The sequence below is a fragment of the Salmo salar genome, chromosome ssa10 (genome assembly GCF_905237065.1).
Source record: "Salmo salar chromosome ssa10, Ssal_v3.1, whole genome shotgun sequence".
Classification (NCBI taxonomy): domain Eukaryota; kingdom Metazoa; phylum Chordata; class Actinopteri; order Salmoniformes; family Salmonidae; genus Salmo; species Salmo salar.
The window spans coordinates 32,529,382-32,548,754 of record NC_059451.1 but is presented as its reverse complement, the minus strand read 5'-3'; the positions used below and the strand labels follow the sequence as shown (position 1 = coordinate 32,548,754).

The 19,373-nt window shown below is 43.7% G+C and overlaps 1 protein-coding gene across 25 annotated transcripts in view; it reads left to right on the top strand.

The window, feature by feature from the left end:
* Positions 1-235: 235 nt before the first annotated feature.
* Positions 236-19,373, top strand: part of fryl (furry homolog, like) — a 90,454-nt gene continuing 71,316 nt past the window's right edge. For 5 of the 25 annotated variants that reach the window (XM_014122943.2, XM_014122935.2, XM_014122937.2 and 2 more), the window contains exon 1: positions 18,351-18,859. In XM_014122943.2, coding sequence (XP_013978418.2) covers positions 18,655-18,859 — 205 coding nt within the window. In that variant the 5' untranslated portion in view covers positions 18,351-18,654. Of the gene's footprint in view, positions 533-11,698; positions 11,773-18,346; positions 18,860-19,373 lie in introns of those variants that run through there. The other 20 variants (XM_014122950.2, XM_014122951.2, XM_014122953.2 and 17 more) reach the window with 9 other exon arrangements.

Sequence of the window (19,373 nt, the reverse complement as noted above, 5' to 3'; positions counted from 1 at the left end):
ATGATGCTGCATACCATTTTGCGTAATAACCCTGTCGGTGTGATTGAAGCGGGACACTGTATGTGTGATCAAGGTGTCAATGTGAAAAGCACCTTACCGCGTCCAGTCTACTCATCGGAACGCCATCCAATCAATGCAGAGGCGTAAGATTGCCAGAGTCTGAACAACAAATAAAATAATTTATACAATGTAGGTGTAAACAATTTGAACCAATCATATAATGCAAAGGGCGGGGCAAATTGCCAACATTTTGACAGTGGTACGCTCATATCAGACAACACAAACCACAAAATTGTTTACCAATCTGTCAAAGAGGATATTTGCTATTAGACGGGTTTAGATCTTTGGAAAAAAATTAAAGAGCGTTATAAAAAAAAAAAGAACGGATGGGAAAGGAAGGTGAGGACACATACTGAAATATCTAATTTGCGATCCCAGCGAAGTTTCACTGACACTGTTGGAAAAAGCTATAATTGTAGCATGCCAGAGGAGTTGGATTGCTAGCAAACAAGCTACGCGTAGTTTAAAAAAGGTAAGCTCGGCCGAGATTTGAAATACTCGGTCCCACCAAATAGCTAATTTATTAAAGTTAACAAACCTAGCTTTTTGTAGCGAGTAGTTTGCCGTTTCGGACAAATTGATAAGCTATGGAATTGCTTCGATACTAGCTAGCATAGTTGGGTAACGTTAGATATCTATCTAGCTAGCTATGTGTTATTAGCTAACCATGTCAGGATTTGGCAAACCCAGAAGTACTCAAATACTGGACACTAAGGAAGCCAAATGAATGTTACCGTTGTTGTTGTCAGTTAGCTAACTAGTTTACATTAACCAGCTCTAGCTAGACAGCCAATTAATAAAGGAAACTAGGCTGGCTAGCTAGCTAGTTATCTAACGTGACCAACTCGCTTGCTAGCTACGACGTTGGCGATATTGAAGACACGGCACAATGGCAATTCTAGCAAGCTAACTGTTCTTGGCTCATGTACAGTACCAATAATTTGATATAACCCCCCTTGCGTCTTTTGTTTTGCCACTGTGTCTATCCGTTGATTTACGTCGTAGGTGTTACTGTCACAATGTTATGCCACTGAAATTCGTTTTTGAGGAGGCAAGCTGCAGTTACACAGACGAGGCAAGTTACAGCATGGTCAAAGATCCTGCATTGATTTGACTTTACACCTGATTTGGCAGGTAGTCTAATACTATGATACAACTAACGTTACTGAGTGAGGTTAATCAGCAAATATCCATATACACTTGCATATTATACAGCTGTACCTTACTTACTTGGACGTTAGTTGTCTTTGTCATGCCAATGTACCCCAAAGTTGTCTCCATTACCTATATAGCCCAACAACCAGGAAAGGAATTCTCCCCCAAAATATTGGATTCTCAAATATCATTGCTGGGTGTTTGTTCACTCTACCTCGTTCTGTAGGCGCTAGATTTAAAGTTAACCACCAATCAGCACTGTAATTGCTAACATTCATTGCTACTGGGCACTCTTTATTCTGTGTGTAATTACGGCAAAGGCCAAATTGCATTTGTCCTGTTTAGCAGCTGCTTTTGTCCCCCTCTTAAATTAGGCCACATCCTTACAGCGTCTGTGAAAACGGTGGCAGTACACACACTGCTCAGTAAAGATCAATCACAATATGTTGGCAATAGCCTGTCCACTGCCTCTCTCTTTTGGTGTGTTTGTACAGCAAAGGGAGAATAGACACACAATGAGGAGTTTGTTCTTGTTTTCTGTAGCTGTTTGTTCTTGTTTTCTGTAGCTGTAAAATGGGAACACAGACACACAGAGAAATCTGGTCAGTCTGCAATGAACCAGGAGGTGGAGAGGGCTGAACTATTTCAGACCCTGGGGCCTTTGCAATGCACTTCTCATCTGGAGAAAAGTCTGTGTGTCACTCCCACATGGGTCAGGGCTCTACAGTGTGACCATTTTACTCGCATATTAATTTAGGAGCACCAGTGCACCTAGAAAAAGGATTCTAGCTGTATTACCTCAAATCTTTTTCATTGTGCTCCTAAATTTCTTTGTGCGCCTACATTTTTCAATTTAGATGAACACATGCGCATTGAAAAAAAAAAAAAAAAAAAGATAATAAAAGCTTGGGGTACATGCTCTGAATAATCAGTTACCACTTGATCCAAGGACTTTGGTGCTTTTTGCGTTGTTGCGTAAACATATAACATTACGTCAGCGGCCAGCAGACAGATGCAAAGGGTGAATTTGAGTGTGACATTTTCATTCACCAGGTCAGCCAATGTTGACCATTCCACTGTTAACATGTAACATCCTAGTGTTCAATGTAAGGGTCAAAGTATTAAAGCAGCTTTTTAAAAAAACATGTTTTGCTTATCATTGCAATATTTAGATGACTATGTGCTTAGACTACATCTTGCATAAAATTATGACGGTGATGCTTACATCTTATGTTAAATTGTTGAATAAAATGGGTTAGATCACTGTCATGGTCAGGACAGGAGGCTGGTTTGTTGTGGTCACATTTAAGAAAGTGATGGACCCCCCTCTCTGCCCCAATCCATACATGTCTCTGTGTGGTTGACTGATCCTCTCGACCTCGCCCTGCAGGGATAAGCCTCTGATTGCTGTACAGATGTGTTTGCGCTGTGCACGCACCCACTGGGCCTCTGCATAGGAACGGCAGGGAATCCTTCTAAATTGCAGAGGGGCATCTATCTGCAATTACCCAGGGCATAATTCCGGGGAATGTGTGTTTTTGGGTTAATCCTGGAAGACATTAATGTCATTGAGTGAAGGGATGGAGCTGGTCTCTGAGCGGTTCCCCTGTCAAACCATGGATGTCTCTCTTCTCAGGATAAGCCAGAGGAGGGCCATTGGTCACTCTTTATCACTGCATAGTGTGGTGGTTGGATTTATAAGAGCTGTGCAGTCTAGCATTTCTCTTAATGAGTCTGGTGCCTCACTGTTTCTCCTGTCCCATCAGACTGACACTGTTGTCGCTTTCCTCTCTTACTGCTTTGTCCCTGTATTGACCAACTGACTGACTCTTTTGCACCTCTGCCATCTGGTAAAACAAATGAGGCTTCCCAGTGTTTACCTTCTTGGAGTTCACGGCTGCACAAATATCGTTATCTTGCCTTGCTTGTTGTTGACTCTGTAACACCTGCATCTGGCTGATCTACGACCTCAACATTTCACCTACTGCCTTATCAAGAGCACTTACAGGAAACCCTGGATTTCCTGTGTGAACTATACGGCTATATTTTTATTACCAACTGAATTACAGCCTTAATTTGCCTGCCTGGTGATGGTGAGACTGGATCTCTTGTCAAATTATCTGCTAAACCTAACTGAGAAGGTTGGTGGTGTCTGTTTGCTTGGTGCTAAATTATTAACCTGAACTGCTGCAGTCATTATCCGGCGGCAAATGTAAAGCTACTCCCACTAAGCAACTTTGAAAAAAGGTTAAATAGCTGTTCATCAGACAAGCCCCCATCCTTTAGTTATAGTTTTCCTGAAATGAGCAATCCTTTGTCTTTGGATGCATTCAAAGGCTGTGTTCTGTAATACACAAATGTGAATTGAGTTCATCTAGAAATAGCCTATAATGGGGCCTTGCTGAGGCATATTATTTTTGGCTTTGGGTAGGGAGAACTGGTTTGGAGCAGGATAATTGATGTTTGGGACTGACTTCACCAAAGAAACCACCCGGTCCTCGGCCCAAGGAAAGCCAGCTCTGTTCCTCTCTCTCACCTCATACAGAGTCTGCCTGTGTGTTTGGACTGGAGCTATCAGGGGCTGTGTACTAGGTTTCACATGAGCTCTCTTTAGAAATCAAACTGGTTGTGAGGAAGAGCTTTCGCAAACAAGTGGCCCTGATAGGGCAGTTGCATGAAGGCCTTATCTGTCAGGAGAATCTAGTGTTCTGCTCCATAGGAAGGTTGTGATTACGCAGGAGAAAAGCCTTTCATTTGGTGCTGGTGAACAAGATGTAGTTAGTTCTTATTTTGTCCTTTTTGCTGTATTCGTCCCAGTTGTGACTGTGCACCAATGCTGAGATCTAGTGTTGCACAAAACTTTTGATACTAGAACATGAAAAACGGTTCGGTACTAGAATTTGTTACTTTCGGTACTTCTGTTGAATGTGTATCACAGATCAAATCTATCAGCCAGTGTTAATTTCTTCAACAAAAATTATACTGAAACACAATTTTATTTGTGGCAATCACTCACTGTTGACGTTGAGACTGGTGTTTTGCGAGTACTATTTAATGAAGTTACCAGTTGAGGACTTGTGAGGCGTCCGTTTCTCAAACTGGTTAGAGACAGTTTGCGCTGTTCTCTGAAGGGAGTAGTACACAGCGTTATACGAGATCTTCAGTTTCTTGGCAAAATCTCGCATTGGAATAGCCTTCATTTTTCAGGATTCCACGCTTCAAGATTGACTGACGAGTTTCAGAAGAAAGTTCTTTGTTTCTGGCCATTTTGAGCCTGTAATCGAACCCACAAATGCTAACTTCCGGTGCCGACAGAGATGGCCGCCTCGCTTCGTGTTCCTAGGAAACTATGCAGTATTTTGTTTTTATGTGTTATTTCTTACATTGTTACCCCAGGTAATCTTAGGTTTTATTACATACAGTCGGGAGGAACTATTGGATATAAGAGCAACGTCAACTCACCAACATTACGACCAGGAATACGACTTTCCCGAAGCGGATCGTCTGTTTGGACTACCACCCAGGACAAGGGATCGGATCCCAGCCGGCGACCCAAAACAACGACGCCGTAGGAGGGGCAGACGGAGCGGTCTACTGGTCAGGCTCCGTAGACGGGCACATCGCGCACCGCTCCCGAGCGTACTACTCACCAATGTCCAGTCTTGACAACAAGGTAGACGAAATCCATGCAAGGGTAGCCTTCCAGAGAGACATCAGAGACTGTAACGTTCTTTGTTTCCCGGAAACATGGCTCACTCGAGACACGCTATCGGAGTCGGTACAGGCAGCTGGTTTCTTCACGCATCGCGCCGACAGAAACAAGCATCTTTCTGGTAAGAAGAAGGGCGGGGGTGTATGCTTTATGATTAACGAGACGTGGTGTGAGCATAACAACATACAGGAACTCAAGTCCTTTTGTTCACCTGACTTAGAATTCCTCACAATCAAATGCCGACCACATTATCTACCTAGAGAATTCTCTTCGATTATAATCACAGCCGCATATATCCCCCCCAAGCAGACACATCGATGGCCCTGAACCAACTTCATTTGACTCGATGTGAAACTGGAAACCACATATCCTGAGGCTGCATTTATTGTAGCTGGGGATTTTAACAAGGCTAATCTGACAACAAGGCTCCCTAAATTCTATCAGCATATCGATTGCGCTACCAGGGCTGGCAAAACCCTAGATCATTGTTATTCTAACTTCCGCGACGCATATAAGGCCCTCCCCCGCCCTCCTTTCGGAAAAGCTGACCATGACTCCATTTTGTTGCTTCCAGCCTATAGACAGAAACTAAAACGGGAAGCTTCCGCACTCAGGTCTGTTCAACGCTGGTCCGACCAATCGGATTCCACGCTTCAAGATTGCTTCGATCACGTGGACTGGTATATGTTCCGCATTGCGGCAAGCAACAACATTGATGAATACGCTGATTCGGTGAGTGGGTTTATTATTAAGTGCATCGGCGATGTCGTACCCACAGCGTCTATTAAAACATTCCCAAATCAGAAACCGTGGATTGATGGCAGCATTCTCGTGAAACTGAAAGCGCGAACCACTGCTTTTAATCAGGGCGAGGCGACCAGAAACATGACCGTATACAAACAGTGTAGCTATTCCCTCCGCAAGGCAATCAAACAAGCTAAGCGTCAGTATAGAGACAAAGTAGAGTCGCAATTCAATGGCTCAGACACGAGAGGTATGTGGCAGGGTCTACAGCCAATCATGGACTACAAAAAGAAAACCAGCCCCGTTGCGGACCAGGATGTCTTGCAGACAGACTAAACAACTTATTTGCTCGCTTTGAGGACAATGCAGTGCCACTGACGCGCCCCGCTACCAAAACCTGTGGGCTCTCCTTCACTGCAGCCGACGTGAGCAAAACATTTAAACGTGTCAACCCTCGCAAGGCTGCAGGCTCAGACGACGTCCTCAGAGTATGCGCAGACCAGCTGGCTGGTGTGTTTACGGACATATTCAATCAATCCTTATCCCAGTCTGCTGTCCCCACATGCTTCAAGAGGGCCTGTTCCCGTTCCCGTTGTTCCTGTTCCCAAGAAAGCTAAATGACTACCGCCCCGTAGCACTCACTTCCGACATCATGAAGTGCTTTGAGAGACTAGTCAAGGACCATGTCACCTCCACCCTACCTGACACCCTAGACCCACTCCAATTTGCTTACCGCCCCAATAGGTCCACAGACGACGCAATCACACTGCACACTGCCCTAAGTCTGGACAAGAGGAATACCTATGTGAGAATGCTGTTCAACGGCTCAGACACGAGAGGTATGTGGCAGGGTCTACAGTTACCAACATCGACGAGACGGCCTACAGGGAGGAGGTGAGGGCAACTCGGAGTGTGTTGTCAGGAAAATAACCTCACACTCAACGTCAACAAAACAAAGGAGATGATCGTGGACTTCAGGAAACGGCAGAGGGAGCACCCCCCTATCCACATCGACGGGACAGTAGTGGACAGGGCAGAAAGTTTTAAGTTCCTCGGCGTACACATCACGGACAAACTGAAAAGGTCCAACCACACAGACAGAGTGGTGAAGAAGGCGCAGCAGCGCCTCTTCAACCTCAGGAAGCTGAAGAAATTCGGCTTGTCATCAAAAACACTTACAAACTTTTACAGCTGCACAATCGAGAGCATCCTGTCGGGCTGTATCACTGCCTGGTACGGCAACTCTGCCCATAACCGTAAGGCTCTCCAGAGGGTAGTGAGGTCTGCACAACGCATCATTGGGGGCAAATGACTTGCTCTCTAGGACACCTACACCACCTGATGTCACAGGAAGGCCAAAAAGATCATCAAGGACAACAACCACCCGAGCCACTGCCTGTTCACCCTGCTATCATCCAGAAGGCGAGGTCAGTACAGGTGCATCAAAGCAGGGACCGAGAGACTGAAAGAAGCTGTTTATCTCAAGGCCATCAGGCTGTTGAACAGCCATCACTAACATTGAGTGGCTGCTGCCAACATACTGACTCAACTCCAGCCACTTTAATAATGGAAAAATGTATGTAATAAATGTATCACTAGCTACTTTAAACAATGCCACTTCTTATGTTTCCATACCCTACATTACTCATCTCGTATGTATATACTGTATACCATCTACTGCATCTTGCCATCTTGATGTAATGTATCACTAGTCACTTTAAAAAATGCCACTTTTATGTTTTCATACCCTACATTACTGATCTCATATGTATATACTGTACTCTATACCATCCACTTCATCTTGCCTATGCCGTTCTATACCATTACTCATTCATATATTTTTTTTATGTTCATATTCTTATTCATTCCTTTACACTTTGTGTGTGTGTGTATAAGGTAATTGTTGTGGAATTGTTAGGTTAGATTACTCGTTGGATATTACTGCGTTGTCGGAACTAGAAGCACAAGCATTTCACTACACTCGCATTAACATCTGCTAACATGTGTATGTGACAAATAAAATGTGATTTGATGCTCCAGATACTCAACTAGTCTAAAGAAGGCCAGTTGTATTGCTTATTTAATCAGAACAACAGTTTTCAGCTGTGCTAACATAATTGCAAAAGGGTTTTGTAATGATCAATTAGCCTTTTTAAAATGATAAACTTGGATTAGCTAACACAACATGCCATTGGAACACAGGAGTGATGGTTGCTGATAATGGGCCTCTGTACGCCTATGTAGATATTCCATAAAAAATCTGCCGTTTCCAACTACAATAGTCATTTACAACATTTAACAATGTCTACAATGTATTTCTGATCAACTTGATGTTATTTTAACGGCCAAAAAATGTGTTTTTCTTTAAAAAATAAGGACATTTCTAAGTGACCCCAAACTTGTGAACGGTAGTGTACAGTACATGTTTCAAGCAGACCACCATAGTCCCTGTGCCCAAGAAAGCGAAGGTAACCTCTCCCTCAATGTGAGCAAGACAAAGGAGCTGATTGTGGACTACAGGAAAAGGTGGGCCGAACACCCCCCCCCCCATTCACATCGACAGGGCTGTAGTGGAGTGGGTCAAGAGTTTCAAGTTCCTTTGGTGTCTACATCACCAACAAACTATCATGGTCCAAACACACCAAGATAGTTGTGAAGACGGCACGACAACACCTTTTCCCCTTCAGGAAACTGAAAAGATTTGGCATGGGTCCCCAGAGCCTCAAAAAGTTCTACAGATGCAATATCGAGAGCATCCTGACCGGTTGCATCACGGCCTGGTATGGCAACTGCTCGGCATCCGACCCTAAGGCGCTACAGAGGGTAGTGCTTATGGCCCAGTACATCTTACGGCCAAGCTTCCTGCCATCCAGGACCTCTATACTAGGCACTGTCAGAGGAAGGTCAAAAGAATTGTCAGTCACCCAAGTCATAGACTGTTCTCGCTGCTATTGTTAATTTGTTTTACTTTTTGATTTTATTTCTGCTTTATTTTTTGCAGTTCAAGAAATAGAGTTAAGGGCTTGTAAGTACGGATTTCACTGTAAGGTCTACACCTGTTGTATTTGGCGCATGTGACAAATGACATTTTCTTTTCTTTGAATAGGGCTCCAACAGGCCGCCCCCTCTTGCCTTGTGAATGACATCATTATTGGTTAAAGAGACAGCGTGCACTTTTATAAAATAAGCTTATTCTATGCAAATGTTGTTGATCAGTACAATAAAATAAGTCCCAAATGGGAAGGAAATGGATCGTTTGTCATGTGTAGCCCCAAGAAATCCTCTAAAACAAGCTCAATAAATCAATGCATGCTCTGGAGGTCTTCACGGGTCCAGAAAGTTAGCCCCGCTCCAAAATGGACCTGGGGCTTTCCCACCCGGACCCGATAAGCATAAATATTTGTTTCTATATAGAGACCGGTTCCGAATGGACCTGAGGACTACTAGACCCGTTCCGTATAATCCTGGTCGGATCCAGGTCCGATCCGATTGAGGAAAGCAGCAGAAAATGTATTTTTAAGCTACTTTATTAGTCAGGTGATAAAGAGCGAGAGGGACAAACGTGCCGCTCTAGCAGGCTGGGGAGGGGCCGTACTGAGTGAGCTGCCATAGCTAGGATATTTATCATCAAATATGATTACGTAATACCTGTCTTGGACTGCATCAAACCGGTACGAAAAGCTAGGTAAGCTAGGGAACATTAGCTAGGTTAACTGAGGCTGCAGTGTATGCGGTTTCTGATCCTACAATTACAAATAACTCCAGAATATATTTAGTAGGAGCCTACATGTTGGTCATTATAGCCTATCCTTCTTTTAGTTGTCAATTTAATTCCATCTTCCATTGGTTTAGATATCGCCTAACTTTTGCCACACACGGAGCGAGGCTCTATGACTGTAGCCTATTGCCGCTTTGATGGCTTATGATTGGCCAACAGCAAGCTTAACACGCCACGCTCCACTCTTGTGAAAAGCAAGACCGCAGCAGCATAAATTATACAATATCTCTCTCTTTCTCTACTGCAGCTGTCGCGTTCGGAAATGCACGGGCTTCTGGACAAGTCAGTTAAAATTAGACACACCCGTGACAATCATATCAGATCCGACCCAGATCTGTGAAGTTATTTAGAATTCTGGATTCAAACCCACTTGGGTGCTGGATCGGGTCTCGGGTATTTGGGTCCAGGTGGATCCGTGAAGGCCACTAGCATGCACACACTCCTATTGCATATGCATTCACCTGTATTGTGAAGAGGCTTTGATTTACCCAGTTTATCAATAGATTTACCATTCCAATAAAGTATTACCCTTATGTTTATATAGTTTGGTAAAAACAAATTGTAATTGATTCATTAATGCATACATGGATGTCTCTGAAAAATGTACGAAAAAAATGTCAAATGTAACGCTGTTGAACTACAGATGCCCAACAATTGAACAGGGCAGTGGATTCGCTTATCTGTCTGGATCAAGTGCCATTCTTTGGCTAATTTAATTCCTTTTTTTTTTATGTTATAACCTTTGTACAGTTTTGGTATCGCGATACTAAACCTGGTATCTCTATCGAAGTAAAAATTCTGGTATCGTGACAACATTAACTGAGTTTGGGATGATACAGTACCTTCTATCCACCTGTAGATGAGATCAGCATCCTGTCTGACCTAGAAAACCCTGGGGTGTTTGTTTCAGGTTGGTACAGCTGACTGTGTTGGCCTTTGTTCAGGCTTCTTACTCGACCCACAAAAGTATGTTCAACATTTTAAGCACGTCTCACAACTAGTGTCTAGTTCCGTAAATGTCCGTGGTCATTATTTCCTTACCTGCGAAATGCATGACTAACTCTACTTATGCTGCTTGTGGGTCTATATATAGAGTGGGAGCTTAGTCTGCGGCTGGCTGGCTGTGTTGCTGGCTGTGTTGCTATACAGCCTCCAGTCTAGGAGGTCAAATGGGCCCTCGTGGGCTTGTTTTCTGCTCCACTTGTTTGTCTGGTCACACATTTTGTTTCTGGAGTTTCTGTTTCAGTTGTAACAGGAAGTTAGATCTGTTATTCACAAGTATGTATGTGTGTGAAGCAATTGTCTGTCAGAAAGTGGCATCATTCCACTGTGCGTGTGTAACTGTGCGTGGGCGTGTTTGTATTGCTGCCTGTTGTATACTGCTGTGGTTTTGTGGCGTAACGGGTGTTCCAACTGTTTCCATTGAACGTCTGTGCTGACCTGTTCTCACACTGTCCTCTGTTCAGCCTAGAGGACAGCTTATTTCTCTTTCTCTCTCTCTGACTGACTGGTATGTTTGGTCAGTGACTCATTGGTCTGCTCATCTTCTCTCTGTTAGATCATGACGCTGTATATCTATCTCACTGGGATGGCTGCTATGTCCAGCCCTTTTCTGCTGTCCTGATTCGTCTTTGTCACGGTTTCATGCTGTTATTTCAGTGCCTTATTCCATCTTTTGTTTTTAACAGGTTGTATGATGGCCTTATGTATACTGGTATTTGTAGTTTCACTTTATACTGCACAGAGTGTACAACTTACTTTTTACCCTGGGGTACATGACACAGGTGGCAACAATGTGACTACAGTAGCAGCCTATATGAGTTGGGCTGGTGCTTTAATGTGAGCTCACTCACTTCAGCGTTTATAATTGCTGGATGGAAACTGTGTTAGTACGGTGTTGTGATGACTCTGATCACTTTTATGTAACTGCCTCTTGGATGGAGTGGGTAATCTTCAGATTACTGCTCTGCTCAATACTCAGGAGGAGGTTCTATTCCTGGCTCTGCCATTGACTGACCCAGCATAGCACCGCACTGGCTCGACCCGGGCACTGGCAGTATCCTGACCTGTGGAGCTTGACTGTTACTGGGAGGCCCTATGCGCTACTGTCCCTGAAAGGTTACCCCAATCCCACAGGGATGGGGACTATGGTAGGGACTAGGCCCTGATAGGAGATGATGGGATGCTTCCTCTGTAAGTGCATGATTGATTGACTGGTGTGGTAACTAATGGAATGGTTTGTGTTTCAGATTCTTGTGCACTGAAGTTGTGGGACCTCTCCTTCCTGACTGCCCGAGTAGAGCCTCTGCTCTATGGGTATAAGGTACGTAACGTCACACTGGCTTATGAGGAGCTGTTCGCACTGGTTTTGTTAAATAACTGTTACAGGAGCTCTGTGCTAAGCAGTGTGGGAACTAGGAAAGAATATTATGGCTGCTTTTTAATCCTCTGGCATTTCTAATACTGTATGTAGCCTGTATTGGAAATGGAGGTCTATTTCAATTTTTTGGGGGCTCTTTGTTTGGCAGCCATTTTGAGTTCTTCCTGAGAATCTCTTGTCAACCTCACTGGGGTGGTCTAGACTACAGTCTGTGAGCTAGCTAGGTGTTGTCTGTCAGCTGTGTGAAATGAGAACGGTTTCTTCTCAGTCTGACACTGATGCACTTCACCACATTAGATAGACCAAACAAAGAAAGGAATTATGTTCTTTGTATCATTTTCCTTTGTTGTGTGTATTATGTTTCTCTGTTTGATAGATCAGTGAAACTTGTTGAAAGGGGCCTTTCAGGCTAAGTGTGCATTGTCAGGCCTGTCTGATGGCAATGGAAACCCACTGCAAGGTATGCAAGGGCATGTCTCTGCAGGACAGAGAGGAACATATTGGTTTCTGCAGCATATCAATAAAATAATTTGGACCTAGATTGCACTCGTTCAGTGGTTCTTGAGCAAGCAGCAACATAATGTAGCAGAGCTGACATTTTCCTCATTTTGTTCTTTTCACATGGATCTACCAGTTTGAGGGCTGTGTACTCTGGTCTCTAGCTGGTAAGTGAAGCCCACTTGTCAGTTCTGAGTGGGGATTGGCCAAGACCGAACAGTGTGTGATTGGGACCCGGGGGTTTGTCAGGGTCACGTTCTCACATTCCCCAGCAATGACAACAATGTTGCCTGTGGGCGGACCACACAACTGTCAATCAGGGGAGAGCTCTGTTTATCAATATGGTGACTGCATGGGTTCAATGACCCCTTCTGTGTTCAGAGATATGAAAGATCTGGATATTTGGAGGCAATGATGGATAAAAGGAAGCTCCATAGTCCTTTCACACCTGTGAAAAACTGAAGGGGGCAATGCTAGCCAGGTGAAGGGGCAAGGCCAAGGGCATTGGAAAAATGCCGCCGTTGTGGGAGGGGATGCACTGCTGACAGTCAAATAAGGTGTGTCCTGTCAGATGGCAGACAATGTTTTCTCACTGCGCAACACTCTAACATCCTTTCTAAACCCATGTAGTGTTTGTCCAGACCACGGGAGGGCGTACAGCCTCTGTCCTTATCCAGACCTACTCTGTCTGTTTGAGATGAGTTCAGGTGGACTAGCTGGCTGGGTTTCTGTCACGTGGGAGCACAGCTTCACTCACACACAACAGGAGGGTCACCATCAGGACTCCACTCAGTGACTGACCTCGTGTCTGTCTGCAAGTGTAACTGTTTGGTCGCTGTACAGTCTGAACGTTGCCTCTTTGTCCCAGCTCTGGCAGTTTTCCTTTTTTCTGGGGCGTGAGAACAGAACAGGGCCAGAGCAGCGTCGGGGCGGTACCCAGAGCGCATTGTTCCCTGAGCTTCCTCTTCCACATTCCTGGGCTGATTGGGATCTGGGCCTCCTGCGCTAGGCTGTTGTTCTAACGGGGCGGCACCAGTGACCTGGCCCCTTCCGGACCACAGCCGCCTCCACTGGCCATTGCACTGCCCTGGTCCAGTGATGACCATCTCACGGAGTATGTTTACATGCACACTAATAATTTGATGTTAAACTGATTATGGCAGAAGGCCGAGTATGACATTAGTCATGTAAACACCTTACTCTACATATCTTAATCGGTGTAAGGTCATAATCGAAGTAAGCCTACGCCGATTGAAACACCTGGTTTTCTAAGTAGTCTTTTAAATGAATAGGACATGTAAAGAGTTGAACCTGTGTTCCAGCCGTGTATTTGATCTGCACATGTGCCAGCACCGGTAGGCACAAGCCTCACTTTCTTATGCGCGAGTGAAATGAGTTCAGAGAAACTTATTTTTTGCGTTCAAACTTTATATGTCTGAACTCCGAATCAAAAAGTCTTTCCAAAAATAATATGGTCACTGTGGTAGAACGTTTATTTTGATTGCTGATTTTCTGCATTTATCAAAAGTCCCACCAGTTGCCTGATTTCAGATGTGCCCATATAAACAGGATTATCATTGAAATCGTTCTTCTTGAAAGCATGTAAATGTTTCAAACTATTTATATTAACCTGACTATCCACAATAATCAAATATTTGTGTTTGTGTGTTCACTCAGCTCTCTCTCTCTCTCTCTCTCTCGTCACTGGCTTACACACAATACCCCATAATGTCAGTGGAATTATGTTTTTACAAAATAATAAAAAATGATAGCTGAAATGTCTTGAGTCAATAAGTATTCAACCCCTTTTGTTGTGGCAAGCCAGGGTTTCCGTTTGAGAAATGTACCGGACCCATATGTATTGGATGCGTAACCTGATTAGGGTGTCCGCCCACGCTGCTCAGAATGACAGAAATCACATTTACATTATGGGGTTTCATATCAACAGAACATGTAAGTCGAGGATGCAACGATGTGTGGTCCTTCCTGGGTCCTTAAGAATTCTGATGTGCACTTTGAGGTTGTTAGAATAAGTGTCCACATTTAACATTTTCCTCAGCCATCAAGATGAGTAACGAACAGTAAAATCACTTGCCTATGTCAATTTACTAGTACAAAAGTTTAGGCTACTTATTCTATTGGTCAGCTTGTCGAGAAATAAATAGCCTATTTCAAACACACTGGGACAGTTTTGGGATGATGGAGCCCGAATTCATACAACCAATAGGCCTAGGCTACATAAAAAAATAAAACACGTAAAAAATCAGTCAGTCTGATGCAACAGATCAGAACGTTTAGCTTAAAATGTTGATAAACTATTTCTTAAAAAGAACAGGAAGGCCTGCAGTTTACGCTCCTAATTCACTGCTTTATTGACAACCTTTAGATCAGAAACGGATCTTCATCTGGTCAAACAGACGGAGTTGTCACATCCCCAAATATACACATTTCACCTCGCATGACGGTTATGTACATGACGCATGGTGGGTGTAGAAACAATTTAAATGCCCTTTTGTGCATAGTCAGTCATAATTAATCAGAGGTACATATGGTCATAAAGGATTGTATACATACAAATAGGTCCAAGTTAAAACTTAGGCAACAGCAAAAAATGAAGATTACGTTGGAATACCCGCCCATAATGGCCGTTATGTGCAGGATCTGTATTTCTTCACATTTAAGCGCAGTAATGCACACGAGGCAGTAGGCTACATGCAAATAAATGTTCCATAATGCAATTAGCGAGAGAACACCGTTGTCAAAAGGGCGTTGCAAATGAGTGGTTTCATGTGACCGAGATTAAAATGTGTTAGAAATTTAGAAAGAGATCTAATAGGCTACTTTGAAGCAAGGTAAGACATGCCTCCATATGTATTCAAATGTTCAGGTTTCAAACAATTAAGTATGTTTTCAAAATGCATACGGCCTCCAGCTCATTGGAAAGTGGTGTGTGTGTGTGTGTAACACACTAATGGAGCCTGCCATGCCTTGCTGTTTGATGCAGAGTTCAAAACAACTGGGAACTCGGACCACTTGGGTGAACTGTCATCCAACTCGGAATCTCGGGCCACTTTCTAGAGCTCTGACTTTCCGACATGAAGATCACTGATGTCATGATTTGATCTTGTATTTTTGAGTTCAGTTATCTTTTAAGAACCACAAGATGCTGCAGCAGAAGCTCATGCACTGTCTTACAGAGCATTTTGAGTGGAGAATCTGTATGCTGTACTCGTGATAAATAAGATGCATACACAGCCACAGACACTAGGGAGGCTGCAGCATCCCTTAAAATCGAAATAAATCATCTCAAATAAGTATTAGTCATATACTTTGATTGTTCTAGATTTATTTGTGTTCTTCTTTACTTAGGAGCACGTCATGTACTCCTTGTAAAAAATAATAATAATTAAAATCAGCGTAGAGCCCTGAAATACAATATCACACAGCCTTTTGGCAGGGTAGGCACTTTGTTCCACAAACATCAAGAATCAACAGTTTGTTTTTACTTATTGTACCTAAATACATTGGTCAATAGACGCAGGTCACAAACGTAAAATGAAATTTAAGCAATATACCCCATTTACTACTTACACGTAATACTTATTTTTGTTTTAAAAACAAAGTATGCTCATTTTATTTTTGGTGTAATTATGGCAAAAACGATTTTGTCTAGTTAAAAATTCTGAGTGGCTGGTAGTTAAAAAATAAATCTACTTCCCACAGTGGCTGTTGGACAAAAAGTACATTTCCACATGAAGCAGAAATGGATTATCCCTTTGAGCATGGTGAAGTTATTTATTACAATTTGATTGGTGTATCAGTACACCCAGTCACTACAGATACAGGCAACCTTCCTAGTTGTCGGAGAGGAAGCAAACCGCTCAGGGATTTCACCATGAGGCCAATGTTGACTTTAAAACAGTTACAGAGCTCTTAGAGACTTACCCAGAAAGACCCACAGCTGTAATCACTGCCAAAGGTGATTCTAACATGTATTGACTCGGGGGTGTGAATACTTATTAGATATTTCTGTTTCATTTTCAATAAATGTACTAACATTTTAACCAAAAATATAACCACTGTCATCATGGAGTATTGTGTGTAGATGGCGGGGGTCAATTAAACCTATTCTGAATTCAGGTTGTAACAACAAAATGTGGAGGAAGGCAGTGTATCTGTTTTGGTGACATAGTATTATCTAGATTAGAACAACAATATTAAAACACAATTATCCCTATAATCCATGACTCCCTTTGGCTGGGTCACCAGTTTTTGGTGGGGATTGAGAGTTAAATTATTCTGTGAATGAATCACTTGGTTGGACTGAAATCAATAGAATACTGTTTTACATAATCCCTAGTCACATCAATGCAACATAGATATTGTGAAGTCCAGGTATGTGTGATTTCAGCATGTTTCCACTCACCATGCAGGGGTTGCTCTTCTTAAAGGGAATAGACAGGGCCTTGAGAGGGATAAACTCCACAAAAAGGCTTCTTCATCACCTCTGAACAGTGCTCTTTGTGCTGGCAGTGCACTCTGCAGGCTGGCCTCTAGAGGGCAGGGCTGCTGCAACAGACTGCAAACATAGGGCAGGTTGTGGCCTGTACTGTCTTTTATTTGTCTGTATCCATGCCACACTGCTGATTTATGCTTACACGGCCAAATTAGTTATTTAATACTGAGTGTAATTGAAAACCAAAATGGAAGAAATAAATGGTTAAAAAGTGTTTTGACTGAGGTTTGTTTAGATTTTTATAGTCTTCTGCCTCTCTCACCATCATGTGCTGTACACTGGGGTGGCACTGAAACATTACATTTCACTGACACGTTCACATGCTGCAGCAAGGGGTGCGAGCACTTCCTCTAAGAGGGAGCTTTCTGTTGGACACACACACAGTGTGGCTGAACTGCAGTGTTTTTAAATTGGATATGGTTTGCATCAGTTTGGTGGCATATATTTGTTTGCGTAACATCAGTCCCTGTTGCAGTTTCGCTGGTGAAAGTAAGGGGAGTTGCAGGTTATCTTTACTTCCTACTGTGCCAGAACTCTAAACTCCTCCTCCCAGAGCCTACTGTACACAAATACAGCTGTCCTCAGTTAACCTCCACCAGTAGTCTCTGTTCCGGTCTACTGCACAGCTCTCAGAACAGAGGAATTCTGATTCTATGATAACTTAAGGTTGTTCGCTGTTCTCAAATCAGGTTTGTAGAGGGTGCTCAGAGGGAGTGGTTCCATCATATCGATTCACACTGTTGGCTAAACTAAAGCACTCACCATATGTATGGTGATGATGAATCAGCAGAAAATTGCCTTTCTTAGTAAATGCTCTCTAAATGGACTACATAACTCATGTTAAGGCAATTTTTATTGAGTGCAAATATAGCTTTGTTTTTATGTTGGATGCATGTTCACATGCATATTTAGTAGCCTATACTGCATAGTTTGGTGTGTGTTCTCTCAGCTTGAGAGTGGGCGTTCTGTTTTTAGAGGAGTTTGGTCATTCAGGTACGAGCTGAGCAGCCAAGCAAAGCACAGTAATATCACCCTGTCTGGCACAAGCACATCCCTCATTCACTCTACATCTCACAGATTTACTACATCATACAAAATAAGACAGTGAAGGCATTGTGGGAGGGAGGGGGTTTGATGGGTAATTGGAGTGTGAGAGTGTATATCTGGTACCGTATGTCACAGTTCCCTGGGCGATAAGGGTTATTGGTATACACAGACGGGCCGGAGGGTAGAGTCACCCCTTAAACTTTCACCTTCATTCACCTTCTCTCTTCCTTCTCTCTCGCTATCCTCATGCTCTTCTAAGAGAGGTAAACCCAGGCAGGGTGGGCCGGTGTTGTCTCGGTTTTAATTGGCTGGGGGCCCAGGCGTGCATTTTCTCCTATGGAACATGTTCTGGTCCCGCCCCTGACCTGCCTGGCTCCGCCCACTCCGGATTGCATCACTGCTGGGCAGGAGTGCAATGTGTTTTCTTTCTCCCTCTGTGAGCAGACAGGTACTGTTTCTGGCTGAGCAAGAAGATTCTCCCATTCTGAATATTCACTGTAGGGGGATACGACAGACTGATGGTACTTCTCAGCACTGAGTTTCAATAGGCCAGACAGATCGTGTCGCTTCTGAGGCCTGATTATCACTGACTGTACAGCTACGCAGCAGACAGACAGAGGGGTTGTGACTGTACCCTGGCTGTCAGTGGAAAACAGCCAGGTAGCTGTTCTGTGTGGGAAAATGGCTCAGGGTGACACAGTGACTGACTGTGTGAATTTGGACTGGGGGTTTGACTGAGTGGGCTAGCGTTAATACTGACAGACATGGAGTTTCTGAGGAGTCTGGTCCCGGCTGTCATATCGGGGGATGTAGGGGCGGTGGAGTCTGGGGGGGCGTTGCCCCGGGAGACAGCTCCCCGTCTGCTGCGGATGAAGCGCCTGCTGGCCATTGGCCAGACGACCGAGGAGGACCAGCAGGGTCTGGTGAATAACTCCACTACCAGACCCATCCGCTCCAACCACATCAAAGGTACTGACCCGACTGGCTGACACTGGGCAGGAGGAGCCCACTCTCTTACGATGACTCACCTATACTTATCTAGGCTACAGAGAGATTTACATTCATGTTTAACGAGTAGCTCTGTAGTGCAAGTACTTGAGGTGGTGTGCTGTAGTCAACACTTAACACTCGATCAACTTGCTGAATATTTTGTTACTGTGTCAAATACTAAAGTGAAACGTTGAGCCCATAAAAGGTGTGATGCTCTCCACTGGTAGTAACTAGTATAATCTTGGCCTTGTAGCAGGTAAACTGTAACGTCACCCGCTGCACTAACCTTCTACCGTGATACCAATGAGACATGATCACATGAAATAACCCCAGGAATATAGTGTGGAGGGTGTGTTGTACTCTCAGGTGAAGTAAGGCTACTTGTCTTGTGTGTGTGTGTGTGAGAGTTAACATTAGTGTGCTTGTAGTGAGGCATCTGGAACATTGACACTTATGGCTGGTCATTTCCAAGGACCTCACCATACATTATCAC